The sequence below is a fragment of the Dendrobates tinctorius genome, unplaced genomic scaffold, assembly GCF_039654945.1.
Source record: "Dendrobates tinctorius isolate UK_male_01 unplaced genomic scaffold, ASM3965494v1 ptg000265l, whole genome shotgun sequence".
NCBI classification, from domain to species: Eukaryota; Metazoa; Chordata; class Amphibia; order Anura; family Dendrobatidae; genus Dendrobates; species Dendrobates tinctorius.
The window spans coordinates 12,007,456-12,024,862 of record NW_027361932.1 but is presented as its reverse complement, the minus strand read 5'-3'; the positions used below and the strand labels follow the sequence as shown (position 1 = coordinate 12,024,862).

Below are 17,407 nucleotides of genomic sequence, written 5' to 3'. Positions count from 1 at the left end.
GTAAAAGTGAGGTATTAAATTACATTAATGAGCAGTACCATGTGACAGCACAGGAAGAGAGATGCAGACGCTGGGACTGAGATCTAGCAGAGCCGGATATGCAGACGAGGGCGAGTATCATGTCTCCTGCTCCCCCTCCGGCTTTCTGGTTGTATGACTCGTGTATATGCAGAGAGGGTCTTTTTCAGCCCAAAAAAGGGGCTGAAAAACTTGGCTTAAACACGAGTATATACGGTACAAGAAAACAAATGTTTCTTCTAACCAAGGGTAAATATTGGTGTGATTGCAATTGACTAATGCTTGCAACACTTAACGTACATAACATATGAAACGACAAATTGTATCCAATTATCTAACTTTCTTCTGATCAACAATTAGTTTTTTATGCTTTTATCTAAGTCTTTTCACTTCTTGATATTTCTTAACCCCTTTGAGACCTTGCCCTTTTTCGTTTTTGCGTTTGCTTTTTGATCCCCTTCTTCCCAGAGCCATAACTTTATTTTTCTGTCAATATGGCCATGTGAGGGCTTGTTTCTTACAGAACGAGTTGTACTTTTGAACAACCCCATTGGTTTTACCATATCATGTACTCAAAAACAGGAAAAAAAATTTCAAGTGCGGTGAAATTCAAAAAAGTGCAATTCTACAAGGTTTTTTTTACCATGTTCACCAAAATTGACCTGCCATTATGATTTTCCAGGTCATTATGAGTTCATAGACACCAAACATGTCTAGGTTTTTTTAAGTGGTGAAAAAAAATCCAAGGTTTGTTAAAAAAACAAATAAAAAAATTGCGCCATTTTCCGATACCCGTAGCGTCTTCATTTTTCGTGATCCCAGGTTGGGTTATTTTTTGCTTGCCGAGTTAACGTTTTTATTACCATTTTGGTTCAGATATCTTTTGACTGCCCTTTATTGCATTTTAGGCTGGGTTCACACGTGGTGTTTTTTTCGCGTTTCCGCGGCGGTTTTAACCGCGCGATTTTGCCGCGAAAAATAAGCATCCCATGCATTCCTATGGGATTCCGCAATGCTGTGCTAATGCTGCGGTTTTTACCGCGGCGGAATCGCTTCGCGGTAAAAACCGCAGCATGCTCATTAATTTGCGGAACCGCGGCGATCCCGCACCCATAGGAATGCATTGTTCCGCTTACCTCCCGCATGTGGCTGTGCACACCATGCGGAAAGTAAGCAGAACATTTGCGGATGGTACCCACGGTCCGGAGGAGAGGAGACTGTCCTCCGGGCTTTGGGTACCATATCCCTGTAAAAAAAAGAATTTAAAAATAAAAAATATTGTTATTCTCACCCTCCGGCGTCCCGCGCAGTCTTTCCGCTTCTCTTCACGCTCCCGTTCCCAGTAGTCCTTTGCGAAAATGCCCGCGATGGCGTCCGATCTCGCGGGATCGCGAAGTCTCGCGGTCATTCGCGCGACGTCATCGCGAATTGCCGCGAGACGTCGCGATCCCGCGAGAACTGACGTCATCGCGGGCATTTTCGCAAAGGACTACTGGGAACGGATGCGCGGGACGTCGGAGGGTAAGAATAACACTATTTTTTATTTTTTTTTACATTTTATCTTTTACTACTGATGCTGCATAGGCGGCCTCAGTAGTAAAAAGTTGGTCACACTCGTCAAACACTATATTTGACGAGTGTGACCAACCTGTCAATCAGTTCTCCAAGCGATGCTACAGATCGCTTGGAGAACGCTAGCATTTTGCAAGCTAATTACGCTTGCAAAATGCTAGTTTTTCCGCGGGAAAATCGTGGGAATTTAAAATGCGATTTTCCCGCGGACTGGAATTCCGGAATTCTCGCGGTAATTTCCGCGAGAGTTCCGGTACGTGTGCACTTAGCCTTAATGCAATGTCCTGGTGACCAAAAAGTAATTCTGGCATTTGACTGACAGTTTTTTTTTTTTTCTCCCTACGCCGTTTAGCAATCAAGTTAATCCTTCTCTTTTTATTGATGGGCGATTCTGAACGCAGCGATACCTAATGTGTATGATTTTTTTTTTTTTTTTAATGGTTTTATTTTGGGGTGATTTAAACTTTGTCTTTTTTTTTTTTTCAATATTTTTAAACATTTTTTTTTTACTTTTGCATGCTTCAATCGTCTCCATGGGAGGCTAGAAGCTGCCATAACATGATCGGCTCAGCAACATACAGGCGATGATCATACCATCTGTATGTAGCAGAATTGCTGACTTGCTATGAGTGCTGACTACAGCAATCTGGCAGTTTCAACCATAGAGGTCTCCAGGAGACCTCTGGTTGTCATGCCAACCCACCAGTGATCACGTGGGTCATCAGTGGGCGGATTTCCGGCCCCATGGGCGGAAGCGCGCATTAAATGCCGCTGTCAGTTTGACAGCGGCATTTAATATGTTAATAGGCGCAGGTGGATTGTGATACCACCTGTGGCTGTTCCGGCACATGTCGGCCGTTCAAAACAGCTGATGTGCTGGGAAAGATGTGGGCTCACCGCCGGAGCTCACATCACAGGGAGGGAAGCAGGTCGCAAAGGGGTTAAAGGAGTTGTCCACTACTATGACATCCCCCTTCTCACTCAGAATGTTTGCCCTTGTTAAAATAACACCTATACTCTCCTTCCGTACCAGCACCCTTCTAGCAGTGTTGGGTTCTCTGGGCTCACGTGAGCCCTGGGCACAATCTGTGCAGGCGTCACTGCTTTCACTTTTTGAATATATAAGTAGTCAACAGGAAGTCAGGGCTGCGGCTGGCGCTCACTTCCTCTGGATTACTTATTCGTCGTAAGGCGAAGACAGTGATGGTGGCGCTGATTGGGCGCAAGGCTAATGTGAGCCCGGGAACTCAAGGAACGGCGCCGGCATGGGAGGCAAGTGTTTTTATTTTAATGGGAGAAAACATTCAGATTGAGAAGGGGTTTTCCTAGTAGTTGACAACCTTTTAAATAGGTAATAAATGACTAATACTAGTGTCCACCATTTCTCTTTATTGCTATATGGAAAGAAAACTTCCTTTTTTTTTTTTTTTTTTTTTTGTAAAGGGATAGATCAGTAGAATAAACTTGTCAGCTATCTTTCAGAACCCACCCCTGACCATGGGTTCTCTGATATTGCAACTCATTGGATGTAAATGCAGCTAAGCAAAATGAGGTTAGGGGTGGTGCTGTTTCTGAAAGAAAGCAGCCATGGTTCTCTAATCCTGATCAACTGTTTTAAATACCAATATTTAGTGTACATGCAGGGCGGTGGAGTCGGTATAAAATGGCCTGTCACCTAAAATATATAATAAATTTGGTTCAGTATTTTGGGAAAGTTATGAAATGTCCTATAAATGTCTGTTCTGTTCCTGATTGAAGGATCTCTGCTTTTAGTGGCGATGAGTCTGTGCTGCACTTTATGTACACACACGCTCAGTAGTGAGGCAGGGCTGGGGAGTCGGAAGTCAGGGAAACTGAGGAGTCTTGAGTCGATGGTTTGGCTTGCCAACACCATAGCCCTTTGTACATGTGAATTATTTAAAAGGGTACAGAAAACAATTCAAAGTCATGTTTTGTAAGTGCAAAGTTGATATACCACAGTGTTTAAATTGATATTTTTTTTATTTTTATCTCCTGTGCTTAGCCTGTTGCAGAAGCCCCCTTCAAGTTTGAGATGGAGTTAGATGACTTGCCCAAGGAGACACTGAAGGAGTTAATTTTTGAAGAAACTGCTAGATTCCAGCCTGGGTACTGACTGTAATATGACCACAGGTAAGAGGCACTAAACAGGGTTATTGTAAACTTTATTGTAAAAGTTGTCTGTAGTAAATCGTATTGGCCACTGGTTTGTATGATTAGTTGGCTATTATTTTGGGCTTTTGTATTTCTGTTTTTACCTCCCCTTTTCCTAAAGCCATAACTTTTGTATTCTTCGGTCGATGGAGCTGTGTGTAAGCTTATTTTTTGCGGATCGGTAAATTATTTTTTTGGTCTTGATCGAACTTTTCTGAAAGTGGCGATACTAAATGTGTATTTTTTTCAATATCTTTATTTTTAATGGGGGGGGTGACTTGAAAAACTTGGTTTTTGATTTTCATATTTTTTTAAAACGTTAAGCCAACTTTTGATCTGCATTGTACAATGAAACGAATGGTAGGGAAAATGCCAAAGAGGCTGGCTGATCTTGCTCCTGACCCTGGATTTGGCTCTATAATTAAGGCAAAAAGACGGCATTGACCTCAAACATAAATTTAAGGTTCTAGTGTACCCTTTAAAAAAAACACAAAAAACAAACATTTTACAGAGTATGGTGTTAAGTGAAAAAAAAGTCACCATTAAAAAGCATTGTTCTTAGCACTTCCTAAGGCAGTGAATGCTATACCGGTAACACAAGATTTCCTGGGCACAATGGCTTTGGTGCCAGCTATTTGCTTGCCTGCCTGCATGCCTAACCAAGCAGACAGAGCCCTATGCTCTTATTTATAGTGTGTAATGCTGTGTATCTAGGCAAAATAGAAAGAGGACCTTTAACCCCTTAGCGACAGAGCCAGTTTGCAGCTTAATGACCAGACCAATTTTTACAATTCTGACCACTGTCCGTTTATGAGGTTATAACTCTGGAACGCTTCCATGGATCCCGCTGATTCTGAGATTGTTTTTTTCGTGACATATTGTACTTCATGTTAGTGGTAAAATTTCTTCGATAAGACTTGTTTATTTATAAAAAAAACAACTGAAATATTGTGAAAATTTAGCAATTTTAAAGCTTTACATTTTTATGCCCTTAAATCAGAGGTGTGTCACACAAATTTCTTAATAAATAACATTTCCCACATGTCTACATCAGCACAATTTTGGAAGCAAAATTTTTTTTTGTTAGGAAGTTATAAGGGTTAAAAGTTAACCAGTGATTTCTCATTTTTACAACAAAATTTACAAAACCATTTTTTTTAGGGACCACATCATATTTAGTCATTTTGAGAAAATACCCAAAAGTGGCACCATTCTAAAAACTAGACCCCTCAAGGTGCTCAAAACCACATTCAAGAAGTTTATTAACCCTTTAAGTGCTTCGCAGGAACTAAAGCAATGTGGAAGGAAAAAGTTAACATTTAACTTTTTTTTGCGAAAAATTTACTTCAGAACCAATTTTTTTTATTTTCACAAGTGTTAAAAGAGAAAATCAACCACAAAATTTGTTGTACATTTTCTCCTGAATACGCCGATACCCCATATGTGGGGGGGTAAACCACTTTTTCAACACACGGCAGAGCTCGCAAGGGATGGAGCGCCGTTTGACTTTTTCAACGCAGAATTGGCTGGAATTGAGATCGAATGCCATGTTGCAATGTGCCTAAACAGTGGAAACCCCCAACAAGTGACCCCATTTTGGAAACTAGACCCATTAAGGAACTTATCTAGATGTGTGGTGAGCACTTTGAACCTTCAAGTGCTTCACAGAAGTTTATAACGTAGAGCCGTGAAAATAAAAAATCAATTTTTTTTCCACAAAAATGATCTTTTCGCCCCCAAATTTTTATTTTTGTAAGGGTAACAGGAGAAATCATACCCCCACAGTTGTTGTGCGATTCGTCCTGAGTACGCTGATACCCCATATGTTTGGGCGCATGGGAGAGATCGGAAGGGAAGGAGTGCCATTTTGGAATACAGACTTTGATGGAATGGTCTGCGGGCATCATGTTGCATTTGCAGAGCCCCTGATGGGCCTAAACAGTGGAAACCCCCCACAAGTGACCCCATTTTGGAAATTAGACCCCCTAAGGAACTTATCTAGATGTGTGGTGAGCACTTTGAACCCCCAAGCGCTTCACAGAAGTTTATAAACGCAGAGCCGTGAAAATAGTCTTTTTTATTTCCACAAAAGTGATTTTTTTTTTTAGATCCCCAAAGTTGGTAAATAGTGGAAACCCCTCAATTCTTGCTCCAACCCTAACCCCAGCACACCCCTAACCCTAATCTCAGCCCTAACCCTAATCCCAACCTTTATCCTAATTCTAACCCTAACTCTAACCCTTGCCAAGCCCGAAAACTGAAAAAAAAATATTTTTATTTTGCTATATTTGCCTATATAAGGGGGTGATAAACAGGGGGGGGGGTTATGTACTTTTTTTTTTATTTTGATCACTATGATCGTTTATCATAGTGATAAAAATAATGAATGGAATATGCCAGCCGGAGCCGACAGATTCCCAGCGGGCGGACTGCGCATGCGCCCGCAATTTTCAAGATGGCGGCGCCCATCGGAGGACGCCGGCGGGACGTGGGACCACCGGGAGGGGACGGAGGACCATGGAGAGGTACCGGGGGGGGATCGGGGACCCTATTTCTCTCTCCTCTGATGTGCGATCACATCAGAGGAAAGAGAAAGTTAATGCATAATCGCAGCTTTTTTTTTTTTTTTGTGGTCGCCGTTATAGGGTTAACGGCGATCGCAAAAGCGGGGTCGGTAAAAACCGACCGATTCATGTTCTTTGGGGTCTCTGCTACCCCTGCCAGCCGAGATCCCGGAGAAAATCTGACACTGGGGGGCGCTATTCACTTAAATCACAGTGCTGTGAATTAACGGCGCTGTGGTTTTAGTACCCTTAACTACCGCCGTTAAAAGGCGTATCCCCAGTCGTTAAGGGGTTAATATCCTAGCTGTTAACATTCTTAAGCATTTCAGTGTGATTAGTAATACAGCTCTGTTTTGTGAATTAAATATTTAGTTTATTTTGTTGTTCACCAACTGTTGTCTTGTTCTTTGGCACCAATAGAATTAAAATCTGTGCAAATGTGCGATTCAGTGACAGTCTGATCTGTGTGTGGGTAGAAAACACCATGTTTGGCAGTAGCATCTTGTCCCATGTGGTGTTTTTTTCATTATTATTTTATTTTTTTTTTTTTTTAAAGCACAAACCATAAATCATATTTTGAAAAATATCAATGGCTGAAAATTTTCCAAATGTGCAATTTTTATTTAAAAAATTCTGCTATTTTTTAAATATTGGCTTTTTATATTTGCACCACAAAATATGAGCATTGGTTTTCCCCAATCACAGCTCTAACCATTGCTGACTTTAAATGAAATGCCAGTACACCTGCTCATCCACCACTCCATTCAAATGACCACCTCCAAATGGAATCTGAACTGCTGCCTGTTTAAACATTTCTTACAATTCAAGTTCTACCGAGGATGTCTCAGAAATTACACTTCCTGAGGCTATTTTAATGTGGTGGTGTTAGTACCTTGCATATTAAGCAACAATTATGAACATTCTGCTCAAAGGGGGTATTCCAAGATCACATCAGTGATTCTCTATGCTCGAAGCCTAAAATTATAATTCTTTCAGAAGCCATCAGTTAGTCAAAGTGAACACTTTTAACTTCTGAGCCAATCCCATGTTTACACTTATTGGCTTCATCCATGCGCAGTGCTTTCTCTGTTGTACCCTACTGAATGTCCCTGACAGGCAAATTGTGCATGCACGATTTTCCTGTATTCGGACAGAATGTGAGCCTGCACAAAGAAACAAATTCTGATTTGCCTCTTTCCCCTGCGTTGCTAAAGTGCAGCTTAGGTGGCTGACGGCAGCAACAGAGCATGCGCCAAAGAGGAGCTGGAACTGCTGCAGGGAGGGGGGTAGTTCCCACCCAGAATTACAAGTCATGTGATGAGTTAAGTGGACAGTGCATTTAATGAAGGACAGTCCACAGATGCAAGTAAGCGCTAAATACACAGAATGGCGGCACATAGTAAGATGTTTTGCTTGGGGGAGGTGTTTTTTAAGTTGACTCTGCCCCGTGCTTTTTGTAAGTGTCCTAAATATACATCGCATGTATCTAGTCACCAGCATAATACATTGGATAGCTGAATATATGATCCCTTATGTTGTGTCGGGCAGCTTTCTTTCGCCTGGATTGGCACTGGTGTAAAGGGGTTGTTGTATATAATTTATAAAACATTTTATAAATGTACACTGGTTGTCTGTCATTGCATCTCATCTGCACTGATGTGAATAAGGCCAAGCAGCTATACTGCTTGCACTTTGCCAATATGACATTCTCGCAAGAAATTATTTTTCTAAATGTGTACAATCCCTACAGTGAATTTGCTTTTCTTTTATTCTTGCAGCTACCCTGGCTAATTTATTTTTTAAATCGACCAAAGGGTTCCAGAGACTTTGGCACTACTGATGAGCGAACGTGCTCAGATAGCGTCTTATCCCGAGCATGCTCAGGTGTTATCTGAGCATCTAGGAGTGATTGGATATTATGTTCGAGTCTCTGCAGCTGCTTGATTTGCGGGTGTTAGTCCCCCATCACACATAGCGACGCACCAGCGATTCCGCAACGACATGACCTTGTCAGGATCGCTGGTGTGTCGCTACATGATCGCTGGTGAGCTGCCAAACAGGCAGATCTCAGCAGCGATCAGGACCAGCCACGACGCGGGTAACAAGCACCTGCGTCGCTTAGTTACCGCGGAGTACCTTAGATACTAGCGTGCTGGTGCAGGGAGCTGGTATTTAAGGTACACAGTGGGTAACTAAGTGATGCGCACGCTTAGTTACCCGCGGTTTACCTTGGGTTCCAGCTCGCTGGTCTCCTGCCTGCCACATGCAGCGATGCGTGCTGGCCAGTCGGAGACCAACGATCAAAAAAATGTCCAGGGCTTCCGTGCACAATCAGCGATACCCGGTGGGGGGGGGGGGGGGCGGTCGCTGATAGGTGTCACACAGATCGCTGGTGAGATCGCTGGTGCGTCACAAAACTTGTGACTCAGCAGCGATCTCGCTGTGTGTGACAGGGTCTTTAGAAAGCCTGAACACACATGAGGATTGCGTAACAAACTGGCAATCTTGTTATCTGAGCATGTTCGAACATCACTAATTGGCGCTATTTAGTGCTAATTTTATTGTGTTTATCAAAGGGATATGGCACCCAACACTTTCTGGGGACATGTCTTCAGACTAATCTGCATAAATACTTTGTGAGAAATGCCACCTTGGTAATGACTATAAAAATTAGCACGTTTTAGCTTGTTAAACTAGCCACATCATGGAAAAAAGGATTCAAAGCGGAATAAAATATACATCTAAATTTCTTATCACCGTTGCTGTGATATAAAGATGCCGTCACACTAAACGATGCACCAGCGATCCCGACAGCGATACGACCTTGTCAGGATCGCTGGTGCCTCGCTACATGTACGCTGGTGAGCTGTCAAACAGGCAGACTCGCCAGCGATCAGCACCAGCGAGGACGCTGGTATCCAAGGTAAATATCGGGTAACTAAGCGCGCGTCACTTAGTTACCCGCTTTGTACCTTGGATGCCAGCTCCCAGCGTCTGCCTACAGCTCTGGGAGCTCGCTGATCGTTGGTCTCCCGTTGCCACACACTGATGCATGTCACACACAGCGATCTCGCTGGCGTGTCACAAAATCGGCGATCTCGCAAGCCTTTAGTTTGTAAGGTTTAGATTATCATTTATAAGCCCAACAGGGTGTTACCAGAGAGCCGTCTCTGGGGGCATGTACTTCTTCTCTGCATGATGTTGACCAATGATAAGCCGGAGGACTCATGCAGGGGTAAAAAGAAAAAAATCATAAAGAAGGTCAGAAGAACATGGCTTCTCTTGTGAGATTTAATGAAATGCAGCCTTGATCACTGGACCTACCATGTAGTATTGAGCAGAGCTAAATGTGATTACACCTTCAACTTTCATCTCACAGCAGTCAGGGTTGGAGGAAAGGGATACTGCTAACCTGTGGGAGGAGATGTGCAGCTGCAGAGGCAGTTGTAACTGGAATTGGCTCAGCTATACTTTTCCTGACTGAGTGCTGCAAGAGATGTCTGTATAAATTTTTTATTTTACTCATTTATATAGCGCCAGTAATTCCACATCGCATTACAGCCATTGACACTGTCCCTCACTGTCCCACTGTCCCTGATAAGGCTCACAATCCTAGATTCCATATCAGTCTCTGGAATGTGGGAGGGAACCGGAGTACCAGGAGGAAACCCACACAAACTCTTTGCAGATGTTCTTGGTGGGATTTGAACCCAGGACCCCAGCGCTAACCACTGAACCACTTTGTATTTATCCTCAACTTTGCTTTAGGTCTTAACACTTTAGCTGTAGAGATTAGGGATAAGAGCAAAGCTGTCTATCATAGCATGTTCTTCTAAGGGCGTTTTTTTTTTTCTTCTCCTGCATGACACCTCTTGCTTATGATTAGACAGCTTTATCTCTGGTAATGGCCCTGTAACTTTATGAATTAGAACCCAAACTTTACAAGCTAATAGCTCTGCAACAGAGATAAGAAATTGAAAAATACAATCTGTTTTATTCAGGTCTGCAGCCAGTATTTCATGATCTGTTCAAAGTAACGTGAAATCTGATGAAAGAGCTTCTCTAATAAAGGCCCAGTATGGGACAGTATGGTGAAGTAGTAACAGAGAATACTCATGGTAGCAGGGAAGCTAAAAGCGCAAAAATTGGCCAGTTTTCACATAACAGGTCCTCTTTGAAACTATATGACAGCAGGTGTTCCTTAAAGAGGATGTGTTAATCTGATCAATTTTGTACAAACTAATCTTAATTGCACTACTGTTTTATGTAGTTAGAATACTATAAATTTATATGTATATTTTTTTTCTCAGTCACAAGAACATTTTGATACTGTCTTCTGGTGACCATAAACTGTGTTTTTTGTGTGCTTATTTTAAAGGGAAAGGCTGTGAAGGACTTCGCACTCCGACATCTGTGTTCTTGGCAGTTCTTCCTCCTTGGCCGTGTCCTGTGACCCATCTCAGCTTGTCCAGTCTAACTCCTTTGAGCCATTAAGGAGGGCGGTTCCTGGTAGTTGTGGCTTTTTATGCTTATGATGAATTCTTTCAGTCTGGAGAAGTATTCTTGACACTCCTTTTGTAAAGCCCAGTTGCAGTATGGTGCAGCAGCAAAGTCGCTGATACCTTAACTAACTGCTTGTATATTATTTTTTTCTTTTTATAAAAACCGATGATTTCTTTCCCTCCTGTTAAGTGGACAAATTGTGTACTTATTTTCATGGGCTTTACATATTGTGTCTAATCCCATGTTACTGATGACTGTGGGTAACTGGCATTATTTTTGTTTTGTGTAAAACAAAAAACAAAAAAATTATTTTCCCCCACTTGGGAATGTTATTACTCTGGGCACTTTAAGTTTTTTTTTTTTTTTTTTTAATTCCCACTCACACATATCATTTTAAACCATTGCAGTGAAAAGCTTTGAGAACTAAAAGATTCTGGTAGGTTCTGGTTTTCTCTCGCACTTTGAGCTGAGTAAGCAATTTGAACCATTTGTGTGTGAGATACCTGTCATTTCTCCTACATCAAATAATGCTTAGTTTGTAGATCACGTTTAAATCATAGCAATGAAAAGCTGCTGCAATACATCATATATATAATACCTGAAATCTAAATCTCTAAGTTGGTGAATATGTGCCATGCACTGGCTTTTCTTATATGGGTCAGTTTGAGGGAGTTGCATTTAACACAGGATGCGCATAATCAACACCTGAAATTCTCGAAAAATGTACGTATCCATTTCAAGGATTCACACAAAGCTTCATATTTCCCAGTGAAGCAGCATGCTAGCGCTCTTTCGAATGGTGCCGTGCTCATTGACTGTTGAGGCCCTTGCATTAGTCCTCTTTATATAAATTCACACAACTAGAACGATACACTGCATCGCTATGTAATGATCGCAGTATTGCTCATGGTGTTGGTAATGGCAACTTTAATTATCCTGACGATTGCCACACCAAGTCCTGACAGTTTAAGAAGCTATCATGATGAGCAGTAATCAAGCAAGCACTAAACGCTTTTCCATTGTAACCATTACTTTCTCTCCTTTCTGGTATTTGTTCCTGGAGTTGTATTCCGTGGAGTTTACTAGATGTTATGTCGCTGTGCAGTGCCTCCTCCTCTCTCACTGCTCTCTGTGGTGAACGACTTGCCTTGTTGAAAATGACCGTGCCCTCGCATGACTGTTAAGCTTTTCTGTGCAAAGATTGTATAAGTGCCACATGCATATGACTGGTTGAAATGAGATCTCTTACCTTTAAATTGTGTAAGAAAAAAAAAAATTCTCCTGTGACCTTCGTACGACTGGATCAGCTCTTCTAAACCCAGTTTAATTTTCCTCATGTCTGATTTTTTTTTTTTCTTCCTCTAGCAAAAATTCTAGTGACTTGTCTGAACTGCCTAGGAAATGAGCAAAAAATTGCACTTGTATTTCAAAATAAATTGGGAAAAGTCTTTCATTTATTTTATATATTTTGTTTGCTTAGTTTCTGTGATGTGGGTTTTGTAAAGATTTCACATAACTTGGTGACTGGGTTTACCTGCTAATTCTTGTCCTGCATATCTCCCATAGTACTTGTAAGGTAAGATGCTATGTTTTATTAAACGGTTGTGCACAATATCTTTGTAAAACTTTCTGAGGTAGTCTGCTGTATTACATGAAAAAGGGATGGCTTTGCTATCAAGTTGAGTTGGCGGAATTAGTCTCTCCTCCTTCTTTTAGTATTTTAGGGAACCATTAGCCATACTTCACTGCAGGTATTAACTAATTCTTTTTTTTTTTTTTTTTTTTTTTTTTTAAACTAGTTCTCTGCTGTCAATGTTAATATATCATGGCTACTATAAGAACCTAATGTTTTATAAAAATGGTTCTGGTTATCAGATCTATAAAAGAGTCTTGAAACATTTCCTCCACGTTACACCCCACCCTTAACTACACTCTACGTGACACCAAATGCTATAAGAAACCTATAAAGATAAACTGTTCGTTTTGCTTAAACCACATCAAACAGGGAAAGAAATGTACTATGCACTAGTAAATTTTCCCCTTCTGAAATGTAATGTAATCATTCAGTCATGCCAATAGCATCAGGGAAAGTAGAAGCCATATACAAATCTTACGAGGCATGTCGAAAAATGTCTTGCGTGTGTGTAGATAGATATACATATATATATTTCATTCTAGAATTGTCCTTTAAATTACATGTGAATTTTATTTGTGATATCTTCAATTAATAAGTCTTCAATTTGTTGCCTACTTTCATGAGAATTTTTTTGGTTTTGGCAAACTTATTCCATTCCAGTTTTAAGTATTGCATAATTCATCTAAATGGCCAAAAAATGCTTGCTGCTTCCCCCTTTGGAGATGTCTCACTACAAATGCACTTCACCTACTGCCTTCAGATCTGCTCTTGTCCCTATAAAGTCCTGCATTAACCATACACCAGTGTTTGGTTTTCTTGTTTTCCCTGTTGCTCACACCCTAGCCATGCTATAATTTGATTTTCCTTGCATAAAGGGCATTTTCTACAAATTTTGGGCTAAAATGCCACCAATCCTTAGAACGGATTTATTTTTTCCTTTCCCTCCCACATTGCCTTTTTGGGTTGTCCATACAAAAACACTCTTAACAGATTACTAAAAGAGCTTTGTACTTGCTTTGTACTGTTGGTGCCTTTTTAGTCTTGTACTCAAAATGTGTGTAGCTGATTTAAATAGGTTGTAAAGTTAGAGGCTTCACTGCTCAGACCACGATTCATTTTGGTTTAGATAAAAGCATTTGAGAGATTTTAATCTGGTCTGTGAGCAGTGAATATATTAAGATATAATATTTTATAACAAATTCCTGTATGTTCCTTTAAAATGTAATGTAACAGCTGAACACGTATTTTATTGTGGAAGAGATGTAGCCTGGTTAATTAAGAAACAAATTGTAAAAGGTTTTTGGGTTTTTTTTTTTGTTGATGTATTTAACTTTTTTTCCTCAATTGGTTGGATGTTCTATATTTCTGGCTTAAAATTGTGTAAAAAAAAAAAAAAGGAAAAAAAGAAAATACCTTGTAAGACTCCACAAATGCAGATAAAATCATTAAAATTGTACTCATGTATTACCAAACATTTCTACTTTTATCTACCTTTTTATGTTCTTTTATATTGACTTGCATGGGCGGCAAAAGAGGCCCCCTCAATCTCTTCTACTTTGTGAGTCTCTTGGTTGGACCGTTTTGAAGCCAGATTCGAATAAAATGATTAGGAAACCTTTAAACACATGAGAAATTATGAAATTGCAAAAGTTTAAGGATTTTGTATTATAATTTTTAACACACTGGTCTTGTCTCATCCATCTGTTAAGTTTAGTTGTTAGAATGTCTGCAGAGTTGCCAGTATGGGTGCACTAGACTAACCAGTGTTAAAAGCTACAACTGAGGGTTCATATGAACTACCTTTGCAGTGGGATGTGAGCCACATGTGGATACCACTAGTTGACAATTTGCCTAAGGGTAGCTAGGATTGTACTTTAGGTATTCCCATGCAAAATTCTTCTACCAAAATAGTCTCGTAAAATTAATGTCATAAAAATTGAGACAAAGTTGAATTTCACAGAACAAAATTCATGGGTTTGCATGTCAGGCCCTGTTATGACTGTGACAACAAATTTCCACTCTTTATTCAACTTGCAAATTGTGTCTTCAGAGGTGAGACTAGAGGACTAGAACTGTAATGCCACCTGTTGAAGTGGTTACTTCCAATAGGTGGTCCTAGAGTTCTAGTCCTCTTCCTCTGTGGAGACAATTTGCATATTTCCCAGAGAAGCGCAGGCTTGAAATGTCACTCTCTGCAAGGTGAAACGTTACCTCTTGGATCTTACTCTTTATTCAAAAATAAAATAAAGCCAGGGAGAAAAAGTTTGCTTACACATTTGTGCCAGGTAAGTAACAAAAAATGACTTGCATTGCTTTTCAGGAGGCTATTTAAAAACATTTAGACTTCCTGGGAACACTTCTGCCTATACACAACTATTGCGACCAAAATCCAGCATCAAACTTGTGTTTTCAGTATATTTACATCTAAGTGAAATGGCATATTTAGGCTGTGTGGACATGTTGCGTTTTTACCCTGTGCGGATTTGTCACAAAACCTGAAGGGTTTCCTGATAACAGTAAAGTGAGAATCCTGAAGTGTCATGCATACATTACTTATTTGTGACTTGTAGATTTGGTGCAGATTAAAATCTTCAGCATGTCAATTCTTCTAGCCTTTTTGTAGTGTTTTTTTTCTCCCATTGACTTCAATGAAGTCAGTCAAAATTGCAGGCCTAAAAATGATTGCTAATTTGCTGTGTTTCTTTGTAGTGTTTTTAGACAGCAATGAATGCTATAAGTTTTGAGGTTAATGTTAACTGTGTAGTGTCCAAACACATAACTGACATGAAGTCCTGGTGCTAGTAATGGAGAAATGTCTGACTCCCCCATTACTAGCCCACTAAGATAAGAGAAACACACGCAAATACTTTATTAAAATAAACACTCCTCTACACTATCCCTTGTTCACCAATTTATTAAAAAAAATCTGCCAACATCAACTGAATCTGATGTAGTCCACATATGGAAACCTGAAAAACTTAAACACAAGACATTGTCACTCGTTCACCAATTAGAAAGAAAAATTCCCACGCAGGTTCGCCATAGTCCAGAGTGAGCAGGAAAGTCTCGGAGCAGTGAAGTTGTTGCATCACCGCTCTTCAGAGGCACCGATTCACGCCTCTTTCATAAAAGCGTCAATCCTCTTCAGATGTTCTTGCTCACTCTGCGCTTGGACTATGGCAGACCGGCGTGGGAACTTTTCTTTCTGATAAATTGCTGAGCAAGGGAAAATGTGGGAGTGTTTTTATTTGAATAAAGTATTTTATTTTTTCTTACTGGGTTAATGGGAGTGTCTGCTAGACAGCTCTCAATTACTAGCACCAGAGCTTGATGTCAGATGTGTTTTTGCCAGGGCTGTGGAGTCGGTAAGCCACAGTTGCGACTCCGACTCCTGGATTTTATCAGGCTTCGGCTCCGACTCCTTCATAAATGGCCAATTCATAACAACAAATTTACTGTTGTAAAATATTAAACATCGTGCTTATTCAGTTTCCCACCATCATATAAGTAATCAGACCACTTAGAGCAAAAACTACATTTATTAGAATACAATTAGAATATAGCAAATAACTTTTATAAACTTTTCTAAACTGTAAGTAAATATGCAATAAACACTTTTATGCAGTTAATAAGAAGAAATCTATAAATTTGTCCTCCAGAAAAAGTATTGCCTCTGTCAGATCCTCCTTCATGGATGCCCTCAAATCTGATCTAATTATTTTGAGAGCAGAGAACAACCTCTCTACACTAACTTGTGTTGGTGGCAAAGCAGTAACCACTCGGGCAACATCTCTGACAATGTCAGGATACAGAGGAATCGCTTGTTGCACTGTTATTTTTGATGAACGGTCAAATTTCTCAATTTCTTTTAGTGCACATGAAAAATTCTGCTGAAATGTACTGGCTGTGTTCCTTTATGGGGATGACTCTTCTATGCGGGAACGCTTTGCACGGTCCTTGTGATCCAAATATTTTTCTAAATTAAATTCTTCATCAGTTGATGAGGGTGAAGATGTGGCAGGACGACCAAATTCTTCTTGTTCCTCTTGACTGTTCTGCAACCCTTTCATCCTTACTGCTATTTCAAACAGAGCTTCTTTTCCTTTACTTAGCTGTTGATCATCTAGAAGAATCCGATGCATTGGGTCTACATAAACAGCTGCCAAAAGAATGTTATTTTGTAATAGTAGCTCCTCTCTCCGTTTCATTGATGTAGCAATGCCACTTGCAATTAACCCTCCTCTTTGGGACAGGTGAAACATAAGGTTCTTCCACTCCTTTAAGAAAATACCTGGAGTTAAGTCCTCTGCTTGTAATTTTTAGTCACTGTAAATGGGTGCTCTAGCAATTTTTCCAGCTCATTCACCTGATTCCACTGACTTTCATTTAGCGTCAGTTGAGGGTTAGCCATGTCTACAAGAAAGGTTTTCAGTTCAACCAAGCGCTGAATCATTAAGTACTGCCCCATCGTGTGGCTTGATCAATAATTGCCCCTTTTCCAGCACGTCTCTTCAAAATTGAGTCAACTTTAGGGGTTCTGGCAACAGTAGCCAATTTTCTCACCTTGCCAATCAGTGCAGCAGCATGTCCTTCTTGCAGAATGTCTCTTATAGCCAGCTGTAGCGTATGCACAACACAGCGCATGTGATGAATGAAAGAACATATTGACACAGTTTCAACAAGATCATCTAAACTATCATGTTGCTGTTCATCTGAAGCAACTTCAGTTTGCTCCTCAGTTACAATACTGTGTTCCTCTATTTCAAACATTTCTTTGTCTGTGGACCCAGAATGTTCTAGCTGCTGGTCACCATCATTACACTCATTCATTAGCTTAATAGTACTTATATTTGAAGCATTGTCAGTTACGACAGAAAGAACTTGCTCTTTTTTAAGTTCATAGTCTTGCAGAACCTTTTCCACCAAGACCTGGAGAAACTCA

At 40.4% G+C, this 17,407-nt stretch overlaps 1 protein-coding gene across 1 annotated transcript in view; it reads left to right on the top strand.

Moving 5' to 3' along the window:
* Positions 1-13,937, top strand: part of MAPK1 (mitogen-activated protein kinase 1) — a 105,001-nt gene extending 91,064 nt beyond the window's left edge. Inside the window, exons 8-9 of the mRNA XM_073559113.1 lie at positions 3,614-3,741; positions 10,705-13,937. Coding sequence (XP_073415214.1) covers positions 3,614-3,724 — 111 coding nt within the window. The 3' untranslated portion in view covers positions 3,725-3,741; positions 10,705-13,937. The remainder of the gene's footprint in view (positions 1-3,613; positions 3,742-10,704) is intronic.
* Positions 13,938-17,407: the final 3,470 nt, after the last annotated feature.